Source organism: Athene noctua, chromosome 14 (genome assembly GCF_965140245.1).
Source record: "Athene noctua chromosome 14, bAthNoc1.hap1.1, whole genome shotgun sequence".
NCBI lineage: Eukaryota > Metazoa > Chordata > Aves > Strigiformes > Strigidae > Athene > Athene noctua.
Genome location: NC_134050.1, coordinates 9,757,188 through 9,772,578, shown reverse-complemented (window position 1 = coordinate 9,772,578; position 15,391 = coordinate 9,757,188). Strand labels below are relative to the sequence as shown.

At 45.1% G+C, this 15,391-nt stretch overlaps 2 protein-coding genes across 2 annotated transcripts in view; both read left to right on the top strand.

Annotated features, from left to right (window-relative positions):
* The first annotated feature begins 209 nt into the window (after positions 1-209).
* Positions 210-6,727, top strand: LOC141965870 (CD59 glycoprotein-like). The gene is made up of 4 exons (XM_074918016.1): positions 210-341; positions 2,913-2,985; positions 3,655-3,756; positions 5,120-6,727. The coding sequence occupies exons 2-4, from the start codon at positions 2,922-2,924 to the stop codon at positions 5,311-5,313; spliced, it is 360 nt and encodes a 119-aa protein (XP_074774117.1). The 5' UTR covers positions 210-341; positions 2,913-2,921; the 3' UTR covers positions 5,314-6,727.
* Positions 6,728-14,273: 7,546 nt separating this feature from the next.
* LOC141966267 (uncharacterized) overlaps positions 14,274-15,391 on the top strand; it is a 44,882-nt gene continuing 43,764 nt past the window's right edge. The window contains exon 1 of the mRNA XM_074918737.1: positions 14,274-14,373. The gene's annotated coding sequence lies outside the window, so the exon portion shown is untranslated. The remainder of the gene's footprint in view (positions 14,374-15,391) is intronic.

Sequence of the window (15,391 nt, the reverse complement as noted above, 5' to 3'; positions counted from 1 at the left end):
GAAGATCATCTAGTCCAACCGTTAACTGACCGTTCAGTGTTGGGCTTGTTGGGGCTGGCAACACGCAGTTACACACGCATCCCTCGCGTGTGTGTGTGTACGGTACAGCCGTGCAAGTTTCCCCTGCCTGCCCCGCGCAGGGTGCGGCCCCGTCCCGCAGACCCTCCTCCCCCGGGCGCCTTGGCTTGGCGCTGCCTTGGCCGGGGCCGGGCCGAGCCGTGCCAACGCCGCCGCTCCTCCCCCGGGGGGCGGCACAGCCGGGGCAGGCAGTTCCTCCGCCGCATCCCCCCCTCACCCCAGCAGACGGTGCGGGGCTGGTCGGCAGTGGGTGCTGGGGACAGGTAAGGGCCGAGTTGGAGGCTCCGGCGCTGCGGACGGGACGGGGGGGGGGGGGGGGGGGCGCTGAGCGGAGAAAGCCCGGCGCCCCCCCCCCCCCCGTCTCGTCGGGGTGCGGGGGGCAGCGCCTCGTTTCCCGGGGGTTTGGCTCTGCCTGCCGAGACGAAGCGGGGGGGGGGGGGGGGGGGGGGGATAATGGGAGAGGGGGCGAGCGGGCTGGGATGGGCGAGGGGGGGGGATAAGGGCATTTCCTAGGGGTTGGGATGGGTGAGGGGGAGGCTTTGGGTGGAAAACTGTATTGATACCCTGTTAACCGGGGCACACACACACCACGACGACACACGGATCGTTTTCGTACATCCCCAGGCTGCCCCCGGCTCTGAGTCACGCCGGCGGAGCGGCGGCACCGCACTGCGCTAAGGGCGAAGGGGGGGGCTGCGGCGTCCCGGGGCGCTTCGGCCGCCGCCCGCGGGGGAACGGGCACCGGGACACCCCCCCAGCCCCCCTTCCCCTCGCCGGGCCGACGGGCGGATCCCAGCAGCCGGGGCCGGAGGGGTGTGGGGGTGCAGCTGCGGCCGAGGGAGTGCTGCAGCCAACTTCCAGAGGAGCTGGGAGGGAGCCAGGTGGCATCGGCCGGGCGGCTGCTGGCCCCGGGCTACCTCGGGAGGCCAAGTGCTGCAGCCCCGGGCGGGGGCTGAGGTGTCCGAGTCCTCACAGGAAGGCGGCTCATAGTCCTGCCTTGCCTCTCTCTGCTCTGAGGTTATGACGAAGGTAGCAGCCTGGTCTTGGACGTGTGCTCTCTCCCAGGTGGGACTGCAGAGAAATTCTTCTGTCGCACAAGCGAGGCGTTAAGCCGTTCCTGCTATCGCATTTGCTCATTCTAGTTATTTTCTATTGCTGAGATTGGTCGGATGCTTGAGTTAAAACAGCAATTTCGAGAATTCAGTTCAGGAAATGTTTTCGGCTTTCTTTTCCATATTGTGAATTGCTGTCTATTTTTATTAAGCTGAAATTTTACTCTTGCCTCATCTCTGTTGTTCAGGAGTGCAGAAAAAATTACTCGTTCTCCCAAAAATAGATTGCTTGAATTGCTACTGTCAAAGCTGTTATGCTGGCTACGGTGGATTTTTATTAATCTGCCTTATATTTCTTCTGGTCATGACTTGGTTTTGCTAAAAGGCAAAACTGTTCTACCCCGCTGACCCCACTGGGTGGTGGAGGGCTCCCTGGAACATGGAGAGGTTCCCAGGGAGATTCTTGTTGCTGTCAACAATGGTTCTTACTTGAACCACCAGACCAACAGCGCTCCTGCAGATTCATGTTGCTGTGGAATGTGCCTCTGGTCTTGGAAGGTTTCTCAAAAAGTTGTTTACTCTGGAAAAATAATCTTGTCCTGCACATTATGATTTGTTTTTTTTTATTTTTCCTGTTCAACAGCAAGTCAGGAAATACATACAGGAAAAAAGAAAGAAAAAAGGTGGGTTTTTTTGTTGAGGGGTTTATTTTTCAGGAGAAAAATTAGCTAGGCTTAAGCTTGAGAAGGATTTCAGTACTGATTTATTATGAACTATCTTTTCAAGTCCACAGTCAGTCTTCTGGGAGGAGAAAACTCCATCCCAACATGACTATGGTCTGCCACACTAGACTCTTAGCTGCATATAGAAATAGCTTCAAGCAGTGTTAACAGGGTCAAGAGTAGCAATGTGACCATTTCACTGCAGTCTTATCATAAGTAAAACTTGTTGTGTGAATGCCTTTAATTCTTTAGGACTTCCAAGGCCACTTGAGCTTTGAAGACAAACATAAAATCATGCCCTCTTAGCCCAAGTGTGGTCCCTCTCTCCCCTCTGTATTGATACCTGGTCTGAGTAGCCTACTCTGCAATAGCAGAGATTTTTTTAGTAGTAGTTATTACTGTTTGTAGTTCAGACTCTGTGTGCAGAAGTCTGTCTGATAACTCCTGCTTTGGAGTTGCCTCTTAAAAAAAATCCTAACCTTCCTATCTCACTGCTACCTCTGGATTAGAGCAGCTGTGGAGAGCTTGAGCCGTGGCCGTGGTCACTCGGTGGGTTCTTGCATGTGTTGGTCTCTCGGTGAGAGGGAGAAATTTGGGGAGAGGAGAGGCAAAAGCCCCCTTAGCGCAGGCTAATCTCTTGCAACCCCATCAGAGAGAAGAAAGGGGCACAGTCTGGCTCCAGGGTTATTGGGGAATTGCTGTGAAAGAAAAACCTTTCCAGACCTAAATGGCCTCTCTTTTTGTTAGGTGCATTTGTAGCTGTAAGAAACAGGGAGACCTGTTGAATGGTGTAATCAGAGGCGAGCAAGGAGAGCCATCTACAGCCTGCTGGGGCTCAAATCTCAGTTCTCAGAATAAAAAAACCTGTTCTCAGAATAAAAATACTCTCTCAGAAAGTGCAAAATTACTTTTCTCTCTTTCACTGGTTTTCCTGGCCAATGCCTTTAGTTCCACACTGAATCAAGTCCTGAAACCTCGATTCCTCACCATGTATTTTGCTAGTTTCATGTAGCTTTTACATAGAATAAAGATGTAACTTCTGTTTATGCCTTCAAATTAGGGAAAAAGCATGATCAAGATGAACTGCATCCTGTTAACCGCCTGCATTGTTCTGCTTGCTTTTTGTGGTTCTGGTAAGTATAAGGGGGTACCTTTCTGATGTAATGTTATGACACGGGCTGAGGAAATCAGAAAACTTGTTGGAGAAGGAAAAGGAACAAGAAAGGCCTGGATTATTTAACAGCAGTTTGGGGAATAACAGTGATCAGAGAAGTAGGGCTTCATTTCTGTTGCTGATTGTCTTTGGCCAGAAGAGATAATAAAGTGTGGAATATGGTGCTGCTTTATATGGCAACAGACTGTTGTGTTTTGCTGCTAGGAGATTGGATTCCTGTTGTGTAGATTGGAAACTAGGTGTATAGCATGAAAGAGGAATGAGATGAAATAAAAAAGGAATAGAATAAAATTCTGCTGTAAGTGTCCCTTGTTGTCTGTCCTTTTGGAAAAGGCAGTCTTTAAGAGTAGATAAAAGAAGCAAGCCTTTAATATATTGTTCTGCAGGCACATAAGGCAAGTGTTTTTACAAGTTATGTAAGTACATGCTTCAAAATCTTCCTTTCAAAATTGCCAGTCTCACTTTGTACACTGACAAAAGCTTGTAAAATTTAGCTTAAGTCTTGAGTTTAATAACCAAGCATATCTTTTGTGACAGATGCAGATAGTGATTCCTCTTTTGTCCTTTTTAATGCTGATTCTCTTTCAGTACTTTGTTATTCAGTAAAGATAAACCCTTGTCGTTTTAGGTTATACCCTAAGGTGTTACCACTGCGAGAACAGCCCTTCCTTGTGCAAGACCAATAGTACTTGCTTAGCAACTGAGGATACTTGCTTGCAGATGAAATTTGGTATGTATACTGTCCTACAGACCTAAAATAAATGTGGTTGTATCAGTTTTCAATTGCCTGTACACTTCTAATCTGGCCTTAGCATGCATTTTTTAGCCTCACTCAAAAGAAGGCTGTGAATACTTGTGAAGGTCATGCTTATATCCGAGCAACTGATAAGGATGATTTAGATAGTTGATTTATACTTGTACAAGCATATACATAGATATCTGTACACCCAGATTTAAAAAAAAAAACCAAAGACAAAAAAAACCCTAGCCAAGATTGCTGGAAGATAAAAGAAGACAGCTTTGACTTTAAAGTAACAAATTCAGGGCAAAGGTTTTGTATTTCAAAACCAAATAAAGCATGTATAACCCATAAAATAAACCTGCAGATGAAAACTCAGTCATTTATGAATTGACACTTTTAAAATAAATTACCTTTTCTTGAGGGTGAAGTGACCTGCATCTCAGGGAGATGGTCAGGCATGTATATTCAGGGCATAAGGTTACTATTCTAATTTAAGTATCTTGTTTACTACCAGTGACAGGAGTTTCACTGGAAAAACATAAACTTTCCTCCTGGGTTCCTTCTGCTCTAGAAAGTCTGCTGGGCTGGCTTTGGACAGCGGGAACCAGGGTGGTATGGGACCACTCTGTTCCCTGCATGGTCCCTGCTGAAGGGGACCTGACTTGGTGTGGAGGAAGGAAGCTTCTGATGCTGCTGGAGCAGGATGCTGCTCTGCTGCTTGCATCTTTTTGCTATTTCCCTTAAGCCTAAACCTTCATAAGCACAAACTGTAGCTTTCCAGCATTCAGGCTACGGCAGTTGCCCATTGTCAGAGTCGGGAGTCAAGTATTTGAGGTGTCAAGCTAGGGAAGATGGAAGACAAGGTGTTTGATCTCCAGTGTCCAGGGGAATGAGTGAGAGAAGGGTGAGGACTCTTCGGCTTTTCACACGCTGTCTTCTGTGTGTTGCTTCTGGAAGTGAAACCAGTCAATCTGTTGGGATGAGCTAGACGGTGATGCACTGTCCTTCTCTGTCAGGAGCCCCAGAGTAGGTATCGCTCAGGCTCCACCTTGTATCCCCCAGTGGGTCATTTGGACTGAATTGGAGGCACTGGTTAGCTTGAGCTAGAAATCTTTCTGACCGTATGGCTAAGAGCTACAAGAGAGTGCTGTGGAGGCAGAACCACATCTTGCTATCGCTATTCACACTACTAAATTCATAGTGAGGGCAAATTTGGGAACTTCTAAACCCTTGAAAAGAACCTAAAAAAAATCAAGTACACTGCAGTCTAGGCAGTGATTCTCTCTCTATGCAAAAAATGGTTTCACTTTCAATAGTCTCTTAATCTGTTTATTTTACTTTTTTTTGGTAGGTAAATTGAGAACTTCGTCCTGCTGGAAGACATCCCAGTGCAGTATGAATGATATTGCTGAGTTCTTCCAGTTGGATAATTTTGAATTCTTTTGCTGCCAACACGACTTGTGCAATGAGAGCGCAATTACTGGGGTTAACAAAGCAGCCTTCAGTATTGCCTCTGTAATGACCATGTTATGGATGCTTCTGTAAAAATCCTGATTTGTATGCCGTACTTCCAAGCTGAAATTATACAAAATCATTAACTCTTTTCTGAATTGTGCTTCTCACATTTTCAGTTCCTAACTGTGAGCAGAAACATTACCTTTTAATTTTAAATTCTGTTTCCTAAGGTTCCATCTGTTAAATCACTGTCTCCATTCATGGGAGGGACGCGTATATTGTTACCAGTTATTGGGAACTGGGGTATTTTGGCCTGCCCTATTCATGGGGAAAATAACTTGTTACCTTGTGGAGAACCTGGGCAAACTTCAGTGGGTCACGTGAAAGGGAAGAAATACTGTAGGTTTTATTCTGGAAAACTATAATTTCTTACCGTTCCATAAATTGTCATTATTTTTCATAGGGATTTCTCTGGGGGTTTTTTTGGGTTTGGGTTTTTTTTTTGATGCTCCCCTGTCAAACACCAAGCAGTTGATTTGCTGTCAACACAAGCAGTGTTGGATCATAAATATAAACTTGCTGCAGTCTTCTTGATGAGTACGGAAATAGTTCGTTTCAACTGATGTAGACTCTTTGTTCCCATCACTGTAACATATTCTTCTTTCTTTTTACAAGCCAATGATATAACCTTGTAAGTACCGTTATTTTGGTAGAAAGCATCTACATTTCTTACACCAAAATCAAAATAATGCTGTAAGTGAGAAACACTTTTCCCTCTTTTTATATTTCTGTGAGCATGCAGACAATATGTGCTAGCTTTTTATTTTTTTCTCTTTATCCATGTCTAGGATTTTAACTAAGCATGTGCTTTGCACTTAGTATTGGCATACTGAAAATTGTTTATACAATGCTAAGGAATTGAAATGGCACACTCCCACATAGTTAGCTTTTGGGTTTTGTTGAAAACAGTGACATGTAAACTTAACCCTTCAAGCTTCCAACTAAGAGTATTAAACAAAACCTTGCAGAACTTTGTATTTTGACTTTTATGCAACTCTATAAATGCCAATACAAAATATGCGTGTATTTATATAGCATGAATAAAAAATGCTCAGTTTGTATGTGTAAGAGGTCTGGAGCTGAGACATTCTGTACACTGCTCTGCCAGAGCGCTGCAGACAGACCTTTGGTTCTTCTCTGGTACTTAGGGACCCTCTCAGTCAGGTACAATGTCAAATTCTCCTTTTTCTCTCTTGGAGTTCTTGGCATGTCCCTGCAAGAGTTGTGGTCCATTGCCAACAGCACATTCTCTTTCTGAGGACCCTTGCTTGTGACCAGTGACAGTGACACCAGTTCACCCAGTCATAACAAGGTTATATATATATATATATCCATGATGTATTCTGCAATGTATCTTTTGGTTAAGCTTACCTTAGCTATGAAAGCATCCTGGGATCTCTCTCATCACTCAAAATATGGAAGTCTTTGATTAATAAAAATATCAAAAAAGAAAATATGGAGAGTGTGGTTATTTATTGGTGCGCTGTTTACAGCTGGATATAACTCTGTAGTTGTTTCTGTGCGAGACACATCCATGCTTCCCCTCCAGACCCTCTCAACAAGTTGCATGTAGACTTCTCTCACTTCTTCTCCGGAGATAGGAGCTACGTGTAGTTGGTTAGTTTTGGCAGAGTGGTTATTTGCTTTAGGGAGGTGTTTGATAGGACAAGGAGTAGTGGTTTTAAACTGAAAGAGGGGAGATTTAGATTAGATCTAAGGAAGAAATTCTTCCCTGCGAGGGTGGTGAGGCCCTGGCACAGGCTGCCCAGAGAAGCTGTGGCTGCCCCCTCCTGGAAGGGTTCAAGGCCAGGTTGGACGGGGCTTTGGGCAACCTGGGCTGGTGGAAGGTGTCCCTGCCCAGGGCAGGGGGTTGGAACTAGATGATCTTTAAGGTCTCTTCCCACCCAAACCAGTCTGCACTTGGAGAGTTAGTGATCTTTCTCTAGATGAACCAACAATGATGTGGCACTGGAGGAAAGCAGTAGAATATGTGGTCCCTCAATTTCTTCTACTTGAGAATTGTCGGAGATACGAATGTGCCATGATTTGGGGGGGGGGAAAAAAAAAAGAGTCTTCCCTGTGTGACTGCTTTAACAGCTGAAGCATGGCATTTAACTTGCTTACTATGATTACTCTCAAGGCAATCCTGTCTGTAGTTTTCCACTATCACATTTTTATTCTCTTATGTACCGACTAGATTTCTTTGTGGAAGTATTATTCGTTTCTTCTCCTCCCTCTTCTCACCCCCACTTAGTTCTTAGTTTTAGCTAACTTCTAATATCTATTTCAGGAGGGAAAACAGTTACGTATGATAGTCCCCAAGTTGTAAATGATCTTAATAGAAACTGTTGGCTTGGAGTATGTGGCCAATCTGAATAGAAAGCATTTTAGTAGTTAATTGTGAAACCATACAACTGGAAAACGATATTTTCCTCTGCTCTCACAGGCTAATTATACTTTGAACTTTTTGATGTGCATTCTCAATTCAGTAGACACTAGAAATGGTGATTTGATGTTGTGCTAGAAAGAAGACAGTCCTTGATTTTCCAGTCTCTCGTCCTTCCACCTTTTTATTTCCCATTTGATTAACAAAAGCAGACACTTAAAAGATAGTAATTTCTGCACAGTGACTTTTTCCACCTATGCACCACCATTTGTCAAGTTCTTGCTTATTTTAGATGAAAAAGAGGTATTAAAGCACTGACTCAATATAGAGTTGGGGGAAGGTTTGTAGCAGAGAAGGTATGTCTCTCTTTTGATGGTTGGCACTTTTAAACCTGTTTGATGGTTACGGTCTGCATACGTAAAATGTTCTTTATTTTTTATAAGTGCAAAAAGAAGCTCTGTATTTTGTCTGTCTGATAATAGTTTGAACAATCATTTTTAATATTTGTTTTTTGATAACCTTGAACTCTTTCTTGTCTATCATATTTCTCCTTTCTTCCTCTTCTAGAAGCAGCTTGAGCAACATGTCCTTGTGTTTTGCACTCTGGAAGGTCACTTCTTTTGTACAGATCAACAGGAATGTTGTTTAATTCTTGTGATGTGAATGCATGTAGCAAAGTAAGAATATTTGCTATGATAGCAAACAACTTTTCAGAAAATTACTAGATTTCAAGTGGAAAGCATCCCTTTTGTCTCTCTCCTGGGAAAGGTAGATTAGTTACATAGGCTGATTCTCATCTCATGCCATTTACAAGCTAAATGGTGATGCAGGGTTTCATGTTTTGGTATATATTTGTGTCTTCTAAGCCTGTATGGTCTGACTGGTGAGCTCTCTCCTGCGGGAAGAGTTGTAGAACAGTGACTGCTGCTTGAACGTTGGCACTTCTACTGCTGTTGTATTACATCCAGATTTGATGGCCAGCCCTCAAGATGAGTAACCAGAGCCATCAAAGCCTGAGATCACATACAATTCCATTTAGTGACAGTAAGACAGTACAGTGCAGGGTGCAGGCGATCAATTTTGCATACAAGTATTGCATCAGTGCAAGTACTTTTTTGAGGCATTTTCTTCAGGTTTGCATACACTTTAAAGACAGCTCCATCTTTGAGCTACGAGCAAACAACCCTCATTAGGTTGTTACTAAACTTTCTGTAGCAGTAACTGGTCATTTGTGCATATAGCCTTGGTACAGTCTTGTGACTGGTCCCTTCTATATCCATCCCTAGTCTTAAGTCAGTGATTTTTCACTCTCTGTAACAGTAGGGTTAACGTGTATGATAATTTCTTGGCTCTTATTTATTTCTAATTATGGCACTGTTACTGGATGGACTGGAATTTAGCTCTTTTCCATTTTTAACAGCTGATGACAAGGAACTGAAGGACTGGTGGGAAGTCACCAAATCACAGAAGAGACCTCTGGAGGTATCTGGCCCAACCCCCCTGCTCAAGCAGGGGCATCTAAAGCCAATTTCCAGGACAATGCCCAGACGGCTTTTGAATATACCAAAAGATGGAGACTCCACCACTTTTCTGGGCAACATCTTCCAGTGTTCAGTCACCCTCACAGTGAAAAAAGTGTTTCCTGATGTTCAGAAGGAGCCTCCTGTGTTTCAGTTTGTGCCCATTGCCTCTGGTCCTGCCACTGGGCCCCACTGAAAAGAGCCGGGCTCCATCCTCTTTGCACCCTCCCTTCAGGTATTTATATACATTGATAAGGTCCCCCCTGACCTTCTCTGAGATGAACAGTCCCAGCTCTCTCAGCCTTTCCTCATAGGAAAGGTGCTCCAGTCCCTTCATCATCTTGGTAGCAATTTGCTGTACTCTCCCCAGTCTGTCCATGTCTCTCTTGTACTGGGGTGCCTAGAACTGGACGCAGTGCCCCAGGTGTGGTCCCACCAGTTCTGAGCAGAGGGGAAGGGTCACCTCCCCATACCTGCCGGCAATACTTTGCCTCATGCAGCCCAGGATACCACTTGCTTTCTTTGCAGCAAGGACACATTGCTGGCTCATGTTCAACTTGGTGTCCACCAGGACCCTCAAGTCTTCTTCTGCAAAGCTGCTTTCCAACTGGTCAGCCCCCAGCATGTACTGGTTCCCAGTCTTTGGTGTCACAAAATGGGGCTTGAACCCCAGAGACTCTGAAGTTTAGGCCATCCTCACTGAGACGTGCGGGTGTCAGATATTTTGTGTGGTTTAGCTGTGTCCTGTAAGATACAGGATAATGAAAAGCAGATTCAGGGTGAACTGCTGTATTACTGTGCAAATGTGCCTGTTGCTCTCTGCAGTGAGTGCTGGGTAACTTGCCACTTGTGCCCGGGTTTTTTGTTTTGTTTTGTTTTGTAATTATCTAAATGGTTTGTTCTGTTCTGAATTAGTGGCATGACTAAGCCCTCACCCTTAGCTGTTTACCTTTGAGCATGCTTTTTTTGCCAATAGACATCATTAATACACTAATGGCCATCTAACCATCAAAGAGCATTCTTCCCCGCATTTAATTCTCAATATTCATTGCTCTCATAACCATTATTCCCTTTTTTGAGGCACAAGTTCACAAAGGAGTTATTTTTCCCTGTAAACATATGAAGAAGGAGCTAGCAAATGGAAGCTGCAGTAGCAGCAAGCGGAGTGTGCTGAAATTCGTTCTTGTGATCTGTCTTTGCCAGTAATTCCTCCTTCAATCTCTCCTCCTACTTTCTGCCTTCTGTGTGGTGATGACTAGCTGTCCTTTGGCTTGAACTTGGGCATGGAGAGCATGGAAGCCCCACAGAACTGGTGGGAAGGTGGGCCTAATGTACCTGGTAGGGATTTTGCTTTATCCTGTCTGAAGACCTTCTCTAGTTTTACCATCACTTATCAAAGATAAGGTGGGATGTCTCCATGCTATTTCAGGATGCAGGAAATTGTGAAAAGAAGCAGATGCATGGGAAAAACCATATAGGCAGAGCAAGCAATTTCCTCCCACTGCTTGTTGGAGTGAGAGAAATGAGGAGGCTGACCAGCGAGGAACTTTTATTTTGTAAAAAGGAGGAGGAATTGCTAAGAAAATAAAGTAGTCCCAACAGAGAACTGCACATTAAGTAACCCACTGTTGCGCTAACTGGGGCATCTAGATACTGCTGTTATATAAATACTAAATGCATTCAATAACAGCAGTGTTTCTCCAGCTGGAATAAAGTTTAGTGTGTCTGAATCTCTAGATGTCTCCAAGCAGATTGCATCTTGCTGGTAAATACAGTCGGTTCCAAGGTATCATAAAAGGGAAGTTAGGCTTCATGATAGACCTAAACATCCAAGCCGTCATTACCTGTAAAATGCCCATGTGTGTTCAGGCAGAAGCTAGTACACCACACTTTCTGACTCAATAACACAATGTTGATATTGCACTAACAGGATGGTGGTAACAGCATTCTGCATTTTAGAGAGGGAGAAGAGAGCAACTAATTTGGCTGTGGAATCCTCGGAAGAAGTAGGTTGTCATTTCCACTCCCATCTTTCCAAGAATAATTTATACATTGGGATACAATAAAAACCTGCAGATGATACTATCTTTATGGGTTTATATGCTGCACTGATTATTACAGTGTGACAACTTACAGCATAGGAAGACCAGTTCTGGAATGTAGAAAAGCAAAAGCTTAAAAAGGCTTTTAGTTTCTTTCACTTAACTGGAAGAAATAAAAAAAATGTTTGGAGCAAAGTTTCAGAAAATAAAGTTTTCTGAAATGAAAAGCTAATTCTGAAGAGTCAATTAAGATGATGATACAGGTGTAAACATGAAGCAACAGGGACCTAAATACAGAGTGTTCCCCCAAGCAACACTAATATGCACATCCCCATATAGAAGAGCTGAAAATTCTGTAATTCTTGCCTCCTGTAGAGACTGCAGGGCAGGCTCTATTCAGAGACCAATCTTTCTTTACATATAAGCCTTCTATATTGGTCTCTTTTTGCATATACCTTCTGCTGCTCTTGATTTTACCTCAAAGCCCTAGGTTTTAATTTAGCTATGGATGAGGATGGCTGTGCTGTAACAATGGCTGTTAGCAGAATTTCAGTACTGTAGATACAATGCAGAAAAATCTCTGCTCAGAAATGAAGGAGGAGGAAAAATTACCTGAATATAGATGGACTTATGTTTTGGACTATTGCATCTCAACCCTCCCTCCTGCATATGAAAATCTCTACATGTGATCCAATCTTGGTTCTGTTTAAGTGGTTAGGACTCTTGCATTGGCTTAGATGCCCTGGGATTCAGATCCCAGCACCGTTCTGAGTCTAGCTGAGTTATTCATGGCACACTATTGCTGTTCAGGAACAATAACTTCACCGTTCCTCACTGCACAGTGTTGGTTTGATGTCTGATACAATTTAAAACAGCCACTTACACCACTTTGGTTGCTAAGGATGAGAGTGAAGCACATCCATGCTCATTTTCTCCTTTCTGACAGCTATTCAGAGATGCTACTTCAGGACAGGTTTGAAGAAAGACAAAAAAGGCTTTGGAGATACTGCAGGATGGGGCTAAAATCATGGAGGTTACAGGTTGAGTAGATGGAGGTTGTGGCCAGATGCACTCTGGTATTTGTTTTGAAGACTGCTGCAAACCTAACTTGACTTTGTGCTCTGCTGGATGCATGAGGAGGACTAATTGGTGACTGTAAGAATGAGAATGCTGGCTTAAAAGTTTCCATTGCTTTTTAAGGATCCAAGTTCCCTTTGGGCTTCATTAAAATGCAATATTTTTGAATCACTAGCTAGCCCAACAGTGTCTTGAGGGTGCAACACAGTGCTTTTTTTCCCCGTTTGGATGATTCCCAAAAGAAGCCTTTTTTCTCATGAGTGCTCTGTGCCACATTCAAGCCCGCAGTGCTGCAGCTCATTTCATGCTCAGACTCCTATTTCCAGAGATGCTAATGTCTTCCAGAGAACTTCAGGCACCCATCATCATCAGCTGTCTTGTTACTAAGTGGTCAAGGCATGGATGAGAACATGCCACAACCCAGTATAACCATTTAGCTCGCATCTGAAACGAATGAAGACAGAGTCTGCAGCATTGCACCAGGAAAAGATTAAAGTGATTAAAACAATAGCCACATCTTGAAATCTAATCACCTTTAAAGTCTGGTGGATTTCTTCCTTCCTGTTCCAAGGCATTTTAATGTTGTAGTGTCCTGTAAATTAAGGCTTATTCTCTGTTCCACGTAGTATAGGATGAACTGATGCTTGTCTGGGAAATGCTGGGGCTGTAGCTGGGACGTGCCAGGAACCAGACAGTGCCAGATACTGCTAGAAAGCTGCAGTTTGCACACAGAAAAACTGACTATCTTAACCATTACAGGAGGCAAAATACAAAAGCTGCTGCTGTCAAACACAATGTACAGCCTGCTTTTGTACTTTTAAGTATGTTCTACTCCATAGAAAGCTGGAGGTGGTTTTCTTTTTTCCTATTAGAAAGAGGACTTTCAGTTCATTCCTCTCCCTGGAAGCAAGATCAATGTAACTATTGTAATGAGAATTCCCTTCCCTAAGCATATAGCAACCTCTCTTTACAGTATGGAAGTGTTTCTACTTTGTTAATATACATATAGGTTCACATTATACACTGTAAGGTAATGAGATAATGGAATTTTACTGGAGGCTTTGGCGTTGTTCATGTGTAAGTATAACAAACTAAAGGACAGCCCGGCCCTGGAAAGAAGGACTTTGCTTCTTGGAAGCTTAGAGCTGTCCATGAAGGATAAAAGATGCCCCTGAACAACCAAGATAATGTTGGTATCACATTGTACCCAAACATTTGAAGGGTATAAGGACCCAGCGTAAACCACATTTGGGGTGTCCCCATTTGGCTGGGACACCTCACTTCCATCAAGTACTGACTCTTGGATTTCTCTGCGTCGTGTCCTAGCCTCTCTTCTTGGTCAGCACAGGCTCATTGTGAATTTTCATGATGCTCTGCGCATCTTTGCCCTTCCTAACCTTAAATACCTCCGCTGAATGAACTTCCTTCTCTCTACAGGAAATTTATCACAGGGCTTCATTTTTTCCTAATATTTAACTTCATCTTCCTTGCTGAAATTCAAGTCCATTGCTATCGGAGTCCCATACACACAGAAGATATTCTGGTCCTTCTTGCCGGGTCACCTGTCTTCCCTATGCAAAGTCTTCATCAGGCTGGGAAAGTTATCACCGGCTCATTCAACCTTTGCTCGATCACTCAGTTCTCTTCTACTGAATAATTACCTTTATCTCATTTTTTAATCGCCTTGGGGGGTCACTTTTTTCCTCAGGTAACATTTTTTTTCTGCTTTTATTTGCTTGCCAAGATGGCATTTCCAACATTTTGCAGTCCCTTGTGCTTTAAAACATCTGTAGGCTTTTGCTGGGCGGAGTACGACATCTCCATCACCTCCGAGGGGCAGGTGCCGCGGGGGGACCGCGGGGTCCGGGGGGTCCCGGAGCGAGGCGACCGCCGGCGGTCGGGGTGCGGGCGGAGCGCGGTCCTCCGCGCCGCCAGGGGGAGCTGCCGCCGCCGAGTGGCGCCTCCCGCCGGGGCGTGGCGGACGCTGCGGGGGCCGCGCTGAGGAGGCGGCGGCGGCGACCGGCTGCGCTGCGCAGGGCCCGGCCGCCCCACCGCCACCCCGCAGGTGAGTGCGGCCGCCGGGCTCCGCTCCCTCCCCGCCGTCCGCCAGGGTCTGCTGGGCCTGGGCGAAGGGCGCGGCGCCGCTCTGGGCCTGTCCCCGCCTTCCGGGGGGGCCGGAGCCCCTTGGGCCGCGGGCAGAGCAGGCCGTGCCCAGGGAGGTGGGGCGGGCCGGGCCCGGGGGAGGCTCCCGGCCAGCCCGCTCTCAGCCGGGGGGCGTGGGGGGGATGTCCCCCGCCTTGTGCTTGCGTCTGGACGGGGCTAAAAGGGGCTCCCCTCCGTGGGGCTTGCGGTGGGCAAGGCAGTCAGGTCGGGGAGCCCCGCCGAAAACGGGGAGGGGGCTGTCACAGGCTGCGGAATCGCCGGGCAGAAGGAGCTAAGCGCGCTGCTCGGGTCGAAATAGCTGATTCTCTGCGCCCCACATGCACCTGCGCTTTGCTGGGGGCTCGGCACTGATATCCTATTTCTTCAGTGGTTCACTGTTGCAAAATACTCCTTTCCTTGTACAGTATTTTTAAGATGAAAATGTGGTTAGTGTCCTTAAGAAATAGCGTTTATAATAGACACAAGTAATAGCTATAGAAATGTACTGTTACAGCAACTTTACAGAGTGCTTGTGGTTTGATTAACACAGCTTTAGTGTTCGTACTTCTTTGCTGTATGTCATATGTGTGTGGAGTTTTGATCCAATAGTAAGTCATAGATGGCCCAGACCATTTGAAAACATGTTTAGCTCATTCAGCAGAAGGACCAACATCTTGTCAAGCTATCAAGGGTAAAAGCAAAAATGTGCTGATACAAGAAGAAAATAATTACGTTAAAATGCTTTTCTTTCAGCATGCATCTTTAAAACACAGAATTATTCAAGGAAAGTTTTTACACCCTGCTGCTGTTGTCTGTTTCTCTGCTGTAGTCTTGCAGAAGAAAGGAGAAGGGGGATTACATTTACCTTCTGGGTAGTAAGAGGAGTGGAGTTCTGCCTCAGTGCTTTCTTCCATTGTCTCTATGTCTGCAAGGGAAGGGGG

Excerpts from the sequence above, each read along its gene's own strand:
- LOC141965870 (XM_074918016.1), top strand. The coding sequence starts at position 2,922 with ATGATCAAGATGAACTGCATCCTGTTAACCGCCTGCATTGTTCTGCTT. Across the intron at positions 2,986-3,654 it reads GCTTGCTTTTTGTGGTTCTG|GTTATACCCTAAGGTGTTAC; the intron begins GTAAGTATAAGG and ends TTGTCGTTTTAG. Across the intron at positions 3,757-5,119 it reads TTGCTTGCAGATGAAATTTG|GTAAATTGAGAACTTCGTCC; the intron begins GTATGTATACTG and ends TTTTTTTGGTAG.